The sequence below is a fragment of the Oculina patagonica genome, chromosome 14, assembly GCF_052425735.1.
Source record: "Oculina patagonica isolate OP01 chromosome 14, crgOcupat, whole genome shotgun sequence".
In the NCBI taxonomy this organism is placed as follows: Eukaryota; Metazoa; Cnidaria; class Anthozoa; order Scleractinia; family Oculinidae; genus Oculina; species Oculina patagonica.
Window position 1 is genome coordinate 14,080,890 of NC_135771.1, and position 16,464 is coordinate 14,097,353.

Genomic DNA, 16,464 nt, shown 5'->3' on the forward strand with positions numbered 1-16,464 from the left:
TGCGTGTCTTCCTCAATATGGCAGAATGAGTCCCAGCTAGCTGTACATGTAAACCTGAAAAGTACCATTTACTGGCAAGAACCAGTTGAGATGACCAGTAAATAATGGTAAAAACTTGTTTTTTTTTTTTAAAATCAGCAAACCAACTTATTGTTTTGCCTTGTTGCAAGACTGGAAATTGGAAATACAGAATTGTTGATGATTTGTACCAAATGGGATGAAAGGACTACTTTAAAAAATACCATATTTTCTCAAATAAACGCCCCCGGCGTTTATTTCAAAACTTGGCTTTGTGAACCCGGCATTTATTTGAAGCCGCGTAATCGGGGCCCGGCGTTTATTAACGGACTGCAATTTTCTGCCAATTTTTCAGATTGATTTATTGTTACTGATCTTCGAGACCAAGGGGCAGTTTGTCAAGGCGGGATGATTTTTCTCTTCGTTCTGCCCCGAAAAAGTGTCCCTGGGTATCCAAAGGTGATTATTTTCCAACGGTGCACTATTACGGATTGGATAGTTTATGTTGCAATCGAGATTTGTGTTAAACAGAATATATTTACTTGTTAGCTTGACCTCAAATAAATGCCGGGACCTCGAAGAAATGCCCCCGGCGAGAAAATACGGTACGGTAAGGGATTTTTGTTTAAAGTTATTTCAAACCAAAATTCCTGGAGAATTGCCACTTCATTTGCTTTCCAACCATACTGGTATTTTCTGAGATAATTTTACACAATTCTTATTTTTTTAGCTTTTGGGAAAAAACAAAATTTAGAGAACATGTTTTGGTGGATGGCAAGCAGTCTAGTGCTACCCAAGTGTTTTTCAATAATCATTGTGTTAATCTCTTGTATAATCAAGAGAAACTGCTGTCTTGTTTCTTTGACAGTAGCAGTAAAACTGGGTAGTGTATGTCTTCATCATACATTGGGTCTTGTTTCTTTGCCTGCTGGTGCCTTGACCACACAACTGAGTCATAATTTTCAATCTCCACCACACTAAATTTGGATGCTGCCTTACTACAGAATAACTTTAGTGTATCTTTTCTTTGTGGTGCCATAAAAATGACAGAACCATTGTCTTTGAGAAGAGTTTCCATAATATGAAGCAAACCAGAGTGACACTGAGTAAAAAACAAACAGTCTGCACTGATGATAAAATCAAACTGTGATTTCAGAGCAGACAGATCATAATGTTCATCCCACAACAACCTTTGTGAAGACACCTCAGATGAACCAAGCAATGGCTTATTTTGGCAAATAATAGCTTCCATATTTTCCACACAGTCTTGATTACCATCTGTCAGTAATACTTTAGAAGGATTTCCAAAGGAAGCTAAGAAAATCCCAGCTAAACCTGTCATACCAGCGCCAAGCTCACAAACTGCCTTCCTGTTAAACTCATCTTTGTGTTTCAGCACATAAGAAGTTAGCACTTCTTCTGATGGCCACAAGCACACGTTCCCAGTGTTATCAAAGCCGGTTAGATCTTGCAAGACGACTTTTCTACACCGCTGCTTTATAAACAATGGTTGATCAATGGCGGCGGTTTTGACAGTTTCTCTATGCCGATAGTCTAGCCATTCATAATCAGTTTCACATTCGTTGTCAATATGAACGACCATTTTAGAAAACAAGTTAAATCCTGCAAATCTACGTACAGAAATCTTATTATCCTCTTTTTCTGGACACTGTTTCTTTATAACTGACGCCAAAATCTTCCATCTTTGGCGAGCTCTTTGCTGCAAGGCGTCCGCCATATTTGCTCACCTTCCCGTGGATTATGGGATATACCTGACGTCATCAGGAAAAGTAACGCTGCGCTGTGCAGTAATGGAGTCGTTATGTGATCAATTTCCTCTTCACAAAGCGGTTTTTGAGGGGAACTTACGGAAGGTTTCAGGCTGTTTACGGACCTGCGATATAGGTGAAAGAGATGTTCACGGTAAGGATCCTTTTTGTCGTGATTTTATTCAAAATGTGTCAAACTGCGTGTTTATTTTGCCGCCCATCGCCGGCCGGCCGGTTACGAAGTATTTAAACCGGCTGACTTTTGTTAGTTTTATTTTAAAGGTTTTCCCAAGATGTTAGATAAGCATTGTCACTTTTATTCTAAAGGACTTAAGTTTATTGAACACTAACTTAAGTAGCTTTCTCAGGTTTACTAGTTTTTATTGCCGGAAGCACGGTGACAAGTTATGCAAGGAACAACAGAAAGTCGCTTCCAACCAATTTTTAATTTAAGCTTACCTGTTTTTGTATGCTTACATGTTTAACTGCGGGATTGTTTTTATATGTAATTTTGTATCTTAACTAAAAAAGTTTTTTTCTCTGAGTGTTTTTTTTTCTAAGGAATTTGATAAATTTTTTGAACTATTTGCCAATAAAATAACCACGAAGTACTTGTGGTAATTTTGCTCCTTGAGCGATGACAGGAATTGTTTACCTAAGAAAGTTGAAAATAATCATCAATAATGAATTGTGATTTCTATTGATCACAGCGGTGACATGATGATTATCTGTTCTGTTGGACATGTGATTTCACTTCTTGCTACTTAAACAATGATATATAAGAACGTACATGTACAAAATCACAAAGTAATGTTTTGCAATCAATAACGATTTAAATATTGTTTTAGTAGGCTAAATACTAAATCGGTGTATATCCAAGATAAAATGAAATGATTACTGTTCTTACAGATTGATTGTAGAATACCCCGCCACTTTTTTGCCTAACTGAAATGACTGCCACCACGGTCCGCAGTCACTATACAAATATCAAAATTTCACGCTGAACTGATTTTAATGCCACCGCGGTCCACGGTCCGACACAAAACGTTTGGTGTTTAGATTGCCTGCCACCGCGGTCCGTAGTCAGGTATTTCTTGTCTGCCACCGAGGTCCGCAGTCCCGTAGTGAACACATGGGACAGAACGTTTTGTGTTTAGAGAAGCCTTATTTATTTCGGTTAGCCTAATATGCACTTTGGTTAGCCTGTTAACGGTTAGCTATCTATATTTGTAAGGGCAACACTATTATATATTGTTAACATTTAGAATTCTGGGTACACTATGGACCGCGATTAGGTTGCTTGCAGTTAGCCTTTATATTGTGTTCAGGATATCTACTGTTCTAAAATCCACTATGTGACTGTGGACCGCAGTGGCAGGCAATTTAAACTTGTTCACTACGGGACTGCGGACCACGGTGGCAGGTGATTGCAGACTTTGTATTATTTTCAAATAAAACACTACGGGATTGCGGACCGTGGTGGCAGGATATTATGACATTTAAATCCAATTTTGATCAATGGACTGCATGGCTGCGGACTGCGTTATGAGTGAAATAAAACTTAACAACAAAATTCCACTGTGGAACGCGGACCACGGGAGCAGAAGAATAATGTCATACAATCGTGGCGGGGTATTCTACAATTGCTCCCAACATTGAAAAGAAAAAGGTTAACACTACATGAATTTTTTACCTAGTGAACTGTACAGAATCTGCTGAGTAATCTAGTGGATGAAAACTCTGACTTGTTTTTGTTTATATATATTAACTTGCTATTATTTGTATGTTAGGGGTGGTGAATGGTCCTTCAAAAAATGTGTGTCTCACAAAATTATAGCCAAATTTCTGGGGTCGTGTCTTCTCAAATTTTTCTTTGATGCCTTCTCTGAGTCTCGATTTCTTTTGCAAAGCTAAAAACAGGCTTGCAGAAAAGATATCAGTCTCGCCTTCTTGCAAAGATTTGCATTTACCATTCAATACCCCTTATATTGTAAGGGAAATGTTAGGCGATCAAACACGATCAAACATTATTTGGTGACCAAACCGATTGTCGGTGAGTAGAAGGCGGTTTCTATGGATACAAGTCAAAGAGGAACCCCAGAACGCATGCATGCACAAAACATGACTTGTTTGACGTACTAGCCGTGCAATTGAACAAACTCTTTACGGCATTTGATCAAATGTTTGATGACGTTCAAATTTTTGGTCACCAAACAATGTTCAATTGTGTTTGGTCACCAAACATTTGCCGTTTGGACAGGCCCAGTTGTTCAAAAAATAGTTAAATTTATTTGGGTCAGATGTAACCAGGTTTTTTTTTTTTGGGGGGGGGGGGTGAATGATTGTTTGTTACTTAGTTACCATGATTGTCACGTGATCATAGCTTCTAATTTGGTATGATGGATTTGTCCTTTAGGAAATACACCTCTTCATTTGGCAGTTCTTTTGGGGCATAGAGGTAAGCAACAGTGTAAAAAATTTCCTGGGGAGGGGAGCTTTCTCTATATTAATAACTTTAAAGACATAATTTCTGGGGTTACAAAACACACTGTACATTAGTTTACATTGTGGCCCTTAAGTAAACAAACAGAATAACATTGTAAACAAACAAAAAATAAAAGGGGAATATAGCTGTATAAAGCTATACATGTACATGATTACTAATTTGTTTCTTTTAAGTTTATATTTCAGGAGGTGGGAGGGAGATGGGGAGGCTGTATGAGAAGCAGGAGGAAAAGAGAAAGCATAAGGAAGGAAGTTCAGATCCTCTCCCTCCCTTCCCCTCCCCTCTGGAGTGCAACAGCTAAATAAATATAACTGGGACACCTTGCAGAAAGAAAAAAGAATTCCAACTTCAGTAACTGTTACAAGTCTTTAGGGCAATTTCATCTGAATGATGTTATTTTCATTTTAGAGTGTGTGTACCTACTGCTGGCTCATGGAGCACCAGTGAAGGTTAAAAACAACTTAGGTTGGAGTCCACTTGCTGAAGCCATTAGTTATGGAGACAGACAAATAAGTAAGCTGTAACTACTGTTAATAATTACAGACTAAGTACACATACATGTACAGACTTCAAAATATCTTTGGTTTGAGGTCATGCCATGCAGACCATACACAATTTAGTTCATGTTGAGTGACCATGGGAGCACGGAGAAAAAGAAAAATTTTGAGTCCCCAACGGGAATCAAACCAGATACCAGTTGGGCACTCTTACCAACTGAGCTACCATATTTTTTTCTTTGTCCCATGCTCACGTCATTGTTGAAAAATGCATCTTTATTATTAATCACAGAGCTCAAAATTTACCATCTTTATTATTTACTACACACTTGATGTAGGAGTTGTAACTCTAAAAGTTTAAATCTCTAAATAATACTTTTGAGTATAAATTTACATGTATACATATTTTCAGGAAATGCAAGTCATCAGTCAATCTTCATTTCTGTTCAGAAAATGTCTGTGATAATCCTCTTGTAAGGGACTCAGACTAACTATTTTTATTATCAAAAAAGGCTAGCTTGGCTCTGCTCACATCAAACACACAGCTGTTCAGTTAGTATATATTTCTATTTGTAAAGTAGTTCATATCAGGCCCTAATTTTATTTGTATTTTTTTAGTCACGTCTTTATTGAAGAAACTCAAACAACAGTCAAGAGAAGCATTAGAAGAAAGGAGACCTCAACTGACTGCAGCTTTACAAGAGGTTTGGTTTTCAAGAATGATCAACTTCTTACTTCTTCTACAATGTCAACTCACTGTCCAGTAAAGAGGTTATGAGAATAAGATAATCAGGGAAACTGGCTTCATGTACCACTAAATCCTCAGAACTCACAAAAAAGAACTGTACAGAATTTAGGTTTTTATTTTGAACACATTATTGTATGTTCTTGATGTTGTTATAGATACATGCATTAATTTTTTTTTAAATAAATTGATAATTGATGCTAATTTCATTTCCTGATTCTTCTTTCCAGCTTGGAGACTTTTATGTAGAGATCAACTGGGATTTTCAAAGCTGGGGTACAGTTACTGTATGATTATTAGCTTTGATTACCGTAATTCAGCTCCACACACACTGAAAATTAATCTATGGCATGCATCTTAGAACATCAAGTGAGCATTCAAGTCAAGCCAGTGAATGCGTTTTCATAATTTAATATTTTTGACTGAGTTAGTTTGGGTCAGACAGGAAATAATTTGGCCTTCAATCCTTTTGCATAGACATTGGTGTGCTCAGTCAATTCAACACAACCGTGAGCTGAACATTTTCATATCCAGCCTTCCCAGTTAGTCAATATTAACTCTTATAGTTCACCACTAAATTTTCTCCGATTCTGATTGGTTTAAATTGAACATGTGACGCGATAGTGCCCGTCCGCCGGAGGGCACTATCAGCCCATAGTGCCCTCCCGTGAAAAATGCCTGGATCGATAGTGCCCGCCCGTGACTGTTTTTTGTAAACAAGCTGCCTGCAGACAAAAAAACCCAACCAAATTCACTGCATTTAGTGGGTTTCTCGTCTGGTTTTGTTTCGTTTGTTAAATTTCGGCTTTCAATTGAGTTTTTTATCCTCAAAAGTAAAAATAATTTACGATGCTTGTTTTTGTATGTGCGCGCGGAAGAAAAGTTAGTGGTGAACGATAAAGACAATAGAGTGTTTTGTCTCGGAACTATCGGTCTGATAGTTGCCCCTGGATTTGATGTTCTTAAAACTAGCATATTTTCCCTCGAAGCTTCGCTTCTCGGGCTAATATTTGTTTTAAGAACATCAAATTTCCGCGGGGCAACTATCAGCCGATAGTTCCTCGACAGAAACACTCTATTGTTAAAATAGTACATGTATTATCTTTATTTCAAATACCGGTACTTTGACTAGAAGACTTGATGTTGGAGAACTTAACATAGTCATTTTCCTACTGTCCTTTTGCAGTGCCACTATTGTCAAGAATATTACCATCAGACACTTGTAAAATGTACAAGAAAGGCTGCTCCATAAGGTATGGTCTAAATCTTGTGTCTTGCAATGCATAATAATTCAGTGACATAAACAATGTGTCCCAACTAGTGTTTTCATTATTGCACTGTCAATCTATATTAATAATTACAACAACAATCAACAAAACTTTACCTTGAAAAAAGGAACAAAATGGATTAAAATCTCCCAATCACAACCCACAGATGTGACCTTAAGGCTTTCGAATTGGTTTAAGTAAACTTCTAATAAAAGATGTTTGACAGGGGAGAAAAATGCAAAATGTTGATTGAGGAGAGTTTGTGTTATTGAAATGCACAGTAATCTTAATCTCCAAGAGTTGTCATTGGTACACATTTCTCTTCAACAGAATGGATAGCACGCTGGTAGATTTTTCTGACATGAAGTGGCAGCGAGGGGACTTAACATTTATTTTTAATGGTGATGCAAAAGGTAGTGTTTAACGTTGCTTTGTTACTAGGCTTTACACAAAACTAGTTGTGTTTCAAATTTAGTTTTGGTTTGGAAATTTAAGTGAATATGAGGCAATGCCAGGATATAAAAACAAAACAGATTTTGACCACAAGTTAACTTTGCATTGTTTTCTTTTTTTGACTTGTACAATATAGCTGTTTTGTCATATGTCACGTTTTATAATTACATAACTTGATCAAAGTGACATTATTTAATTAACATTTTATCCAGAGAGTCAATAAAGGAATTAAGCAAGACATTTTCAGGATTTAGTTTATTCCTTTTTCAAAGCAATATTAATAATAAATTATTATATGCAGAATTGGTGGAAAGACATAGTAAACCTGGACAAAAATTAAGTTTCTTAAATTTGTATTTTCTTAATATGGTTTCTTAGTTGTTAAAACTTAATTCTTTTCCTCCTCCATTACAGGGAAGCACTCCTTTGCTGTGTTAGACAATGAGAAAAAAGTCTTTCAAAGACTCAGGACAGAAGTGAGTTGTTTTAAGTAGTGAGGGCAAAGAGAATTATGGTGATTACTGTTTGGTGGGCAGCTTAGTAGCATGCTGGACTTCTAATTGAGTGCTGTGGGTTTAATCATTGACCAGGGTCATTCCATGCATTGTGTTTGTGTGTCTGTGGGCAAACTTTTAACTCTAAACAACTTAAAGTGATTTTGAGAAATGTTTTGATGACTGGTCATTTTACAGTAAATCCAGAATTGAACATGTACAATTTGGCGTTTTCCTTTCTTCTGGTGTAGGAAATATGTTACAATGAATATAAAACAAAGAAAAACACCTGATTTTACAAAGGGTAAAATTGAACCACAAAATGTACATCACGATTTTGTTCTTCCCTCATGCAATACAATATAGTTACTAGTAACAGGATTTATTTAATGACACCAATCTGTATTAATTACTATTAGCACGGTTCGTATGGGTCGTGGAAAACCTGGAAAGTCATGAAATTTTAGAATTTCATTTTCCAGTGAACAAGAAAGTCATGGAATTTAAGAGTGTGAGCCATGGAAAGTCATGGAAAATGACATTGTTTGTGCAACATAAATTATTCAGGTTTTTTGCAAAGGTAATTTTTGAAAATTTCCAAGAAAATATAAGTTAGGTCATGAAAGTCTTTGAAAAGTCATGGAAAAAGGTCATGGAAAGTCATGTTTTTTTTTTTCAAAAGCTGTTCAAGGAGTACAGAACCTGTATTACAGTATGCCAGATGGGAACTAGCTTGTTTATAGCATGTTTGGACATAGATAAAGAACTAATCATGATAATCAATACATGTCTCTTTTATTTCAGGACACTGAGGCTGAAATTGAAGAAGAAGTTGACCTGCTAATGAGCAGGTACATTGCGTATTTATTGCTTATTAATTGCTTATAAATCTTATTAATTCACATGCTATACAAGGGCAAGTCCAAAAATGTTAGGACATTTTCGAGTTTACCTTTCTCTACATCCTTTAAATGTCCTTTTCATTTAATTATCTTTAACATTTAATTTTCCTATTAAGTCCTCTATTCTTTACTTCACCCACATTCATTCATAGTCAGCTCTTATTAGTTCAGCAATGTTCGATATTCTTGACCAGTACATTGCCAGATATGATTATTTTAAAGTCCTTAAAAGAGTTTGCCATTCTTTAATACTAGTAAATATTTGTTAAAAACATACTATGCACGTCATTTTTTACCTTAGCAGCATATTTTTATGTACTTTGACTTGTGGTCACTTGTGTGTACTTTAAGACAAAATCATGACACCCTTATATTTCATAGACAGCCGCATATTTTGTACTTTATACCATGCCATAGAAAATACAGCCAATCAGAATACAGGAAAGCCGTTGTATATTCGACGGTATTCAACCCAACCTTCCCATCGTGCGCTGCGATTGTATTCTCGACGAAATTTAGAAGGCGTATTTTCTATGGCATGGTATAAAATAGTTACACAACACTTTCTCGTGGTATACTATGGAATATCCCACTTGTCACTTGTATTTTCTTGGTATACACACGAGCCTTTAAATACAAGTGACTCGTGGGATATTCCATAGTATACCACTCGACAGCGTTGCATAACTAGTATGTAGTGAATGTGATATAAAACAACTGTTGGGTCAGGCTGGAATGAATTTTATTGCCCAAAACTAATCTGTAGTGACATGTTTGCAGTGACATTGTTTCAGCAATGATGTCAACCAAACCCATCACCTTTAGTCGATCACAGGCTGGGTGGATTTGGCGTGCAGATAGAACAGTGAGTAACTAATAATAATTTAAGGAACATTGTTGAACATTGTTATTTATCAAGCTCTTTGCACGCATTGCGTCATATGCCACTAGATAATTTACACATAGTACACACTTGCATTTTTTATTCATTTACTCATATGTGTTGCTTTATTTGTTTTGCTGTGTAGGAAATGGTTGGACCCTACCTGTCTGAGGTGTACTCAATTAATGGAATGCTGCTTATCTCCAGAAAACGGTAATGATTAAGACTCTATAGGATAAACTGACATGTCCAGCATTGTTGGGCTTGGTTTTCCGGTTACTAAACAGTATTTACTGTTATTTACTTTTTTATCAGAAGGGAACACCTGACAGAGGAAGATGTTGTGAAAAATAAGGTGAGTTGTTTTACTGTATCATTGAATTTATTAATAGATAGTTCAACTGTCAGACATTCGTGTTTCGGTCGGTACATGATTAGAGCAACAATCATGACCGAGAGTTTTCTACAACAGTACTCTAACTTTGACTATCATCAGCCCCCTGGTCAACAAGGATTATCCCCTCATTTTAATTCTCATGTTTGTTACAGTTGACAAACGTCATAGAGTAAAACAAATCATATTAAATAAGGGGTCATTGCCCAAAGCTCTTATGTGCACAGCTTTCAGTTGTTGGTCAAATAAGTAAAAGCTCTTGTCAATAAAAATTGGTTTACAATCAAACAAAAGCAAGAGTTTGAACTGTTTAGGAAAACTTATCATTAATTTTGTTGCAACATTTCTTTTTCACAAATCTGCCTGACAAATAAAACCAGGATGCCATCAGCTTAAATTTGGAAGTAGCTGTTGCTATGCTAAGACCACAAAACTAATGACATTTTGCTATTACAGTAGAACCCTGGTAACTCGAACTCTGAAGGGAAACGAAAAACCGTTCGAGTAAGCGGGGTTTTGAGTTATCGGGGTAGATTGAATATTTAATTTGCCAAGTTAATAATTGATAGTTTACTGATTTTTCAGCACTTCAGTATACAGTACAGTGCAAATTAAACTTATCTCGTCAAAAACTCTAACACAATCATAAATTCTTAGGATAAGAGTGGAAAAGGCTGTCAAATACGTGATCTGTTTTGTTGCTCTAATCAATGGGCAACAGTGGCGAGTTGCAAGAACCGGAATTCGAGTTATCGGGGTAAATTTGACCCAAATTTTGATCAAGAGAAACGAAATTTAGTTCGAGTTAGCAGGGTTTTTGAGTTATCCGAGTTCAAGTTAACCGAGTAAAAATGACTGAAAAGTGAGTTCAAATCCAAGGGAAATGGAAGTATGTTCGAGTTAGCGGGGTTGTTCGAGTTATCCGAGTTCGAGTTACTGGGGTTCTACTGTATTTTTTTTTAATGTCCCTTGCCTAACAGGCCCTGATTGACAATCTAAGTAAAGGAAGTGGAAATATCATGGACAGTCTTCCTGAGGTGAGAGAGATTGAACTTCCTTATAGTTTCTTCGGGATTTAGAAAACCTTCTGCTTTATATTGACATTGATTGTAATCATAAAATGCATTTGTTTTTGGACTGTATTTTTCAGACTTCGCGGCGAAATTCACTTCACCCTCCACCAAAAACTAGCCTAACGTGGGATGAATATCTGCTGTATGACTCTGACAGGTAATGATCTTCCTGATGACATTGAATAACACTCAACACTGTAAAATTCAGGAATTGATTTGTTAACTTATGGCAGAAAGAGATGCGGGTTAATCAAGAATAGGAAAATTGTCTATTTTGCTAACTTCCTAATGGGCTCTTGTCATTTGTTAAGTACTGTTCTATAAACTCAAAAATTTCCTTTAGTGATTAGACAGCAGTCTGTTGTACTTTTAAGTAAAACTACAAGTGGGATAAATGTAGTAAATATAACTTTCTTTTTATTCACAGATTGCCCCCAATAGGTCGACCCATGGTGCTTAAGGAAGACAAAAAATCTGTTAAAGCCCATGTAGCAATGGTAGGTCTCAACCCAACGTTTTTCCTAAACACGATTTTTCTTCTTCTTTTTGGTCTGCAACGACAAAGCTATTCTAAATCGAACCGGTTTTTTTTTTTGCTTTTACAGAGTGAAGAATTCCCCCTCTCTGTAGACCTGTAAGTATGTTTTTTTCTGTACTATGTTCAATTTTTGCAAACAAGGATTTCAAAGCTTGGTGTGATAACCAGAACATTTCTGTAGCTACTGTAAGTCGTGCTAATTATTGTTTTGCTATGCATACAAAAAATGGTCTGAAAGCGAGTTACTTCTGCAACAGTATGAAGACAAGAAATTTATCTGGCGGGATAGAACTGGGTGTGCAAAAAAAACTTCATACGCCAGTTATGTTGAATTAAACATTTTTCTCACTGCAATTTTTGAGAAGCAGCTAACATATAAATAATATTAAAGAATGTACATAGTTTTGTGTAATATTTGCCATGTAATCTAGATGTTAGCTAGTCCCATCAATTTTCTTTCTTTCTCTGTAGCATCCTTAAAGTGTTAGAGGTGGTTGCTCCATTTAAACACTTCAACAAGTTAAAAGAGTTTGTCGCCATGAAACTTCCAGCAGGATTTCCTGTCAGAATAGGTTGGTGTGGTTTTGCATTAAGCTTATCAAGTCCAGCCGTTACTTGGGCGTCACGCAATGAGAAAATCGCACAGCGTTTCTCCTTGCGTGACGACCCTCATATCGGCTGTGAAGCAGTTTTTTTCGTAGGTTTTCTTATCTATAGTTGATCTTTTAATGATATTTTTTTTCGTTTAACAGAGATACCAGTGTTTCCGACAATAACAGCTCGTGTAACATTTCAAGATTTTAAATCCTGTAGCAACATTCCTTCTTCGATGTTCTTTATACCTCGAGATTACAAGGTCAGTTGAGATATCAGGGAACTCTCTTGGGGAAGGGTAATCGTCCTGGCAAGACACTTCTTTCTACTTGTCGCTCAACCTTATAAGAAAAGACTACATGTCTAGCTTACCTGAGTATAGTCTTTGGGAGGGGAGGGTCAGGCTATTCACTGAAGATAGTTCCTTAATTAATGCATCGCAATATTGTATCATTCCCGAGACGTGTCCAATTTCCAGGAATTTATATAGCATTGAATTGATCAGCCATTTATCTTCAGATAACCAGTCTCTTACTTATCTTTTTCTTTTTTTTTTTGCAGGAGGATCCTAATCGGTTCCCAGATCTATAGACGAAATGAAATTTTACGATCGTTGTTGCTCGTACATTAATTTACAGAAATTCCTGATCACCGACAAAAATGGCGGTACAAAGACAGGCTATAATTTTAATATTTAGTTTCTTACAACTTCCCCTCAACTCCCAAGGAAGTATGGTTTCCTTTTAAATTTCAATTTTTAAGACTGTGATGTTCTTTAATTAATCTCATCACAAATTTTTGCAATCGAAATGCCTCTTGTTAGAATAGTTAGAAAAAGTAATTTATTTGATTTTCATGCAGGGAAATTTGTAGAAAATCGAAAATAGCTAAGTCCGTATATTTCCAAAGCTGTAAAAAACATGGTTTTGTTCGTTGTACATTTTAAAATTTCAAAGCTGTAAAACGTTGTTTATTTGTTAAGGAATGTTTTGAACTTCAATCTACGTTGTGTGCAAACTCGATTCCAAAAGTAGTCGGACGATATTTTTTGGTATATATTTTATTTTGCGTTGTATAAAATGCTTCCCGCTCGTGTAAAATATAATTTATCAGTTGAATTTTCGGATATTTATAACGACCATCCACGCTATACACCGTGCAGTTGTGTTTTTAATTCAAAGGAATGTTTGGAGTGTTGTATTTAGTGAACAAAGGAAAACCTATTTTTATATTAGCATTATAGTAGGGCTGTTGTAATTCTCCAAGTAGAACATATATTCCCAGCCAACAAGTGCTTGTGAATTATGTGGTAATGATATCCTTATTAAAATAGTTTTCCGATTGATGTACGGCATTTGTGTTTGTTCTTCTCTTGCCCCCTGCAACCAACCAACCAACCCCCACTTTTAGGCAAGATGCTTTGTTTAATTTTCGTTCTCTTTTTCCATCGCATGAGATACCTCAGTGTAAAAACAGATGTAGCGGCTTGGAAAGAGTCAAGCTTGATGACACAGTCTCTCTCCTCCGCAGAGGCCTTTTTTATTTTTCGTACTGCTGGGAAATGGGCCGGTCGTTCCCCGGGTTCCTCTATTTTTCTTTTTTTAGCCTTTTCCCCTTCACTGATGGAGCCTGTGACATAGTTGTACTACCTTGATTGACTATGGCATGAAGCTGAAAGAAAAGAATCTGTTTTTAGGTAAACCCTGGGCACGAGATTATCTTCTATCAGAATATGATTCCTCTCTAAACAAGGCCCTAACCTGTTGTAGCTTTCCCGTTGTTCAGATTCGATAACGATTTTGATATATACTTTACAAGCTACCGACTAACTTACAAAAAAACATCCATATTTTCAATAGCAACAGTTTGTTCGGTGAAGGACGAGGGGACTGATTTACTGATTACCTTGTATGCGGAAAGAACATGTTTGTGGGATGAAGCTCGTGGCTACATGAATAAGGACAAAAAAGAAGTAGTGTACTTTCAAATCCAAACAAGCTCTTAGAACAACTAAGAACAGTTTTCAATTGAGTGTCGATAATTATCTGGAAATGCTTCGTTTTTGCTTTACCTGCGCCTCCTTCTCAACCAATCAAAGGCAAAATCAAAACCAAATGTGACTGGGTCACACATGTTTTTCCGCGTTTGGTCCTGGTTGCGTGCTGGGTTATGCCGTGTATCGTGATTGGTTCCACCTCTCTTTTGTTCACTGCGTTATGTATGTTTGTTGTCTGATCTCTTAATGCACAACACCTATTTTCGCCTTTTTTCCACCGTGTAATGATTTTATGTTTTGCGGTGTCTACCCCGGCGACCAAAAATATGCACACTTGAGGTCATGCGTGGCACTTTGTTTCTTCGTTGAGGTCCCCGCAAACAAGGAAACATTGTTGCCACGGACACGTTGTTTGGATTGTTTCCCCGTTTGGACGCTTACGCAACACGGAAGCAGAGTGCTTCTGAGAAACAAAATAAATTTGTCTGGATTTTTAATAAAATATTTTGCTTCCGCAGCAAATGATTCTTGGTTTGCACAAAACGTTTCCAGGCGTTCGGTTCGTTGGGAAGCGCGAAAAACGGCGAGCGAAAAAAATAAGGGGAGGGGGGCGGGGAGGAGGGCGAGCGAGAGAACGCGTTCTCTCGCCCCCTCGCCTTAGTCCCCTCCCCATTTTTTCGCTCGCCGCTCCTCGCGCCGCTTTCCAACTAACCGAACGCCTGGAACAGGCTAACCCTACCCCTGTCTACCCCTAAGGGGAAGCTGTTGCAGCCAACCTTGCTATCAACTTCCCGTAAGCAGACACCCCACAAAACTAAAATAGAGATTGACAAAGAGCTGAGCTATGTTGACCTAACAAGTGACACAGATGAGCAGATAAACTCTGTTGTTCATGCTGTCTGATCTACTCTAGATACGACAAGCTGATTGTTAGCCCCTAAATCCATGAAAAGCTATGAAAATAGATGATTTCATAACTTGAGAGAACATTTCTACATATAGTACAATTTTAGGCGAAACGGCCCTGGTGAAAGCGACCCCTGAAAACAAGAAATTAAACTGGATTTGAAAACAGGACTGTATTAACGCCCGCCGAAATATAAAAGAGCTGTTGTTAATCCAGGCCAGTATTTGTCACGTATTATTGGGCAATGGTGCTGTAATCCAAGTATTCAACCGGCGGGCGCATGCTGTGCTCGGAGCAAAGGCCTCTTCTCAAAACAAAAATAATGTAAACATGAAATGATAACTAGCACGAACTGAAATTATTGCGAAATCAGGAAGACAATTAGCGACGTCATTAGCCTGCAGCAGAAATCTTTCAGCTCGATGACAATCGATCGCAATCGAGATTTCAGCGCCGATAAACCTTTATTGGGATATTACTAAGGATGAGACTCATGAAAGAACTCTTTGATTGCAATGGAACCCTACTCCAGTCGTATAAAATTAAGTAAATATTTTTCTCAAAACGGATTAGGTTGCTCAGTGGGCTGAAACAAGAGCTTGCGTGTAAGTGTCAAAAGTCTTGCGTGAGACGCGCGAGGAGCACAGGCGCATAGAAATTCACGATAACGGATTTCTCCAAGATTTCTGTATTTTAAAAGCAGATATCGTATAAACTTGAAAACGCGAGCTGGACTCATGTTTCAATCCACGTCAATCCACGTTTGCCTTCTTATGGTTCTTTTCATATATTGTTCACGATACTGTTCTGCAAAATCAACTATTATTGCTGGCTTTGCTTTGATCTTGACTTCCTTTTGTGCTTCAGTGAAAACTTGTGCTAAAAATTGAGATACAGGAACTCTTTAAGATTAATATTACGACCTTTCCATGGTCACAGTGTATCTCAAAATAGCACTCTAGAAATGCAAGATATGCGCATGAACGTAATCCTCGTGGCGAGGGGGCCCAAAGATGCGAAAATAGGGGGTGGGGGAGGTAGCACGTAGCAAAGTCACGTGACAACGGAGAAGTATACATCCATTAAAAGATACCTCGGGAAATCTTGCTAAGGTATATATTGTTGATACTGAAATTGGAAGATACTGAAGTAAGTTATGTTAGTAGGTCAAGTAAGTTTTGTTGATATACACGTGTGATTTACCGTGCCTGGAAGACCACTCGTGCCGGCTGGTCAGTGGTATCTTTACCCTGGGGCTTGAACTGCAGGTGACATTTTAGGCTAGCCAGAGAATGTGTCACTCATTAGTTGCTTCCTACGCGCACACACTCGTTGTGTTCAGTTCATTCTGTGGGAGCATTTGAAATGAATAAACCAAGAACACACCATACATACTCTGACCTGGCCAGGCCAGTTAGCAGTGGTGG

General features: G+C 37.4%; 2 protein-coding genes across 2 annotated transcripts; one reads left to right on the forward strand and one right to left on the reverse strand.

Annotated features, from left to right (window-relative positions):
- Positions 1-58: 58 nt before the first annotated feature.
- On the reverse strand, positions 59-1,786 carry LOC144638466 (calmodulin-lysine N-methyltransferase-like). Its single transcript, XM_078497665.1, has 2 exons — positions 628-1,786; positions 59-250 (listed from the first exon to the last, which is right to left on the reverse strand). The coding sequence occupies exon 1, from the start codon at positions 1,754-1,756 to the stop codon at positions 854-856; it is 903 nt and encodes a 300-aa protein (XP_078353791.1). The 5' UTR covers positions 1,757-1,786; the 3' UTR covers positions 59-250; positions 628-853.
- LOC144638462 (ankyrin repeat domain-containing protein 13C-like) lies at positions 1,730-13,479 on the forward strand. The gene is made up of 19 exons (XM_078497662.1): positions 1,730-1,941; positions 4,204-4,245; positions 4,702-4,806; positions 5,409-5,494; positions 5,766-5,811; positions 6,722-6,788; positions 7,134-7,216; positions 7,671-7,732; positions 8,555-8,601; positions 9,433-9,517; positions 9,681-9,748; positions 9,851-9,890; positions 10,910-10,966; positions 11,080-11,159; positions 11,430-11,499; positions 11,608-11,636; positions 12,012-12,112; positions 12,293-12,396; positions 12,696-13,479. The coding sequence occupies exons 1-19, from the start codon at positions 1,830-1,832 to the stop codon at positions 12,723-12,725; spliced, it is 1,314 nt and encodes a 437-aa protein (XP_078353788.1). The 5' UTR covers positions 1,730-1,829; the 3' UTR covers positions 12,726-13,479.
- Positions 13,480-16,464: the final 2,985 nt, after the last annotated feature.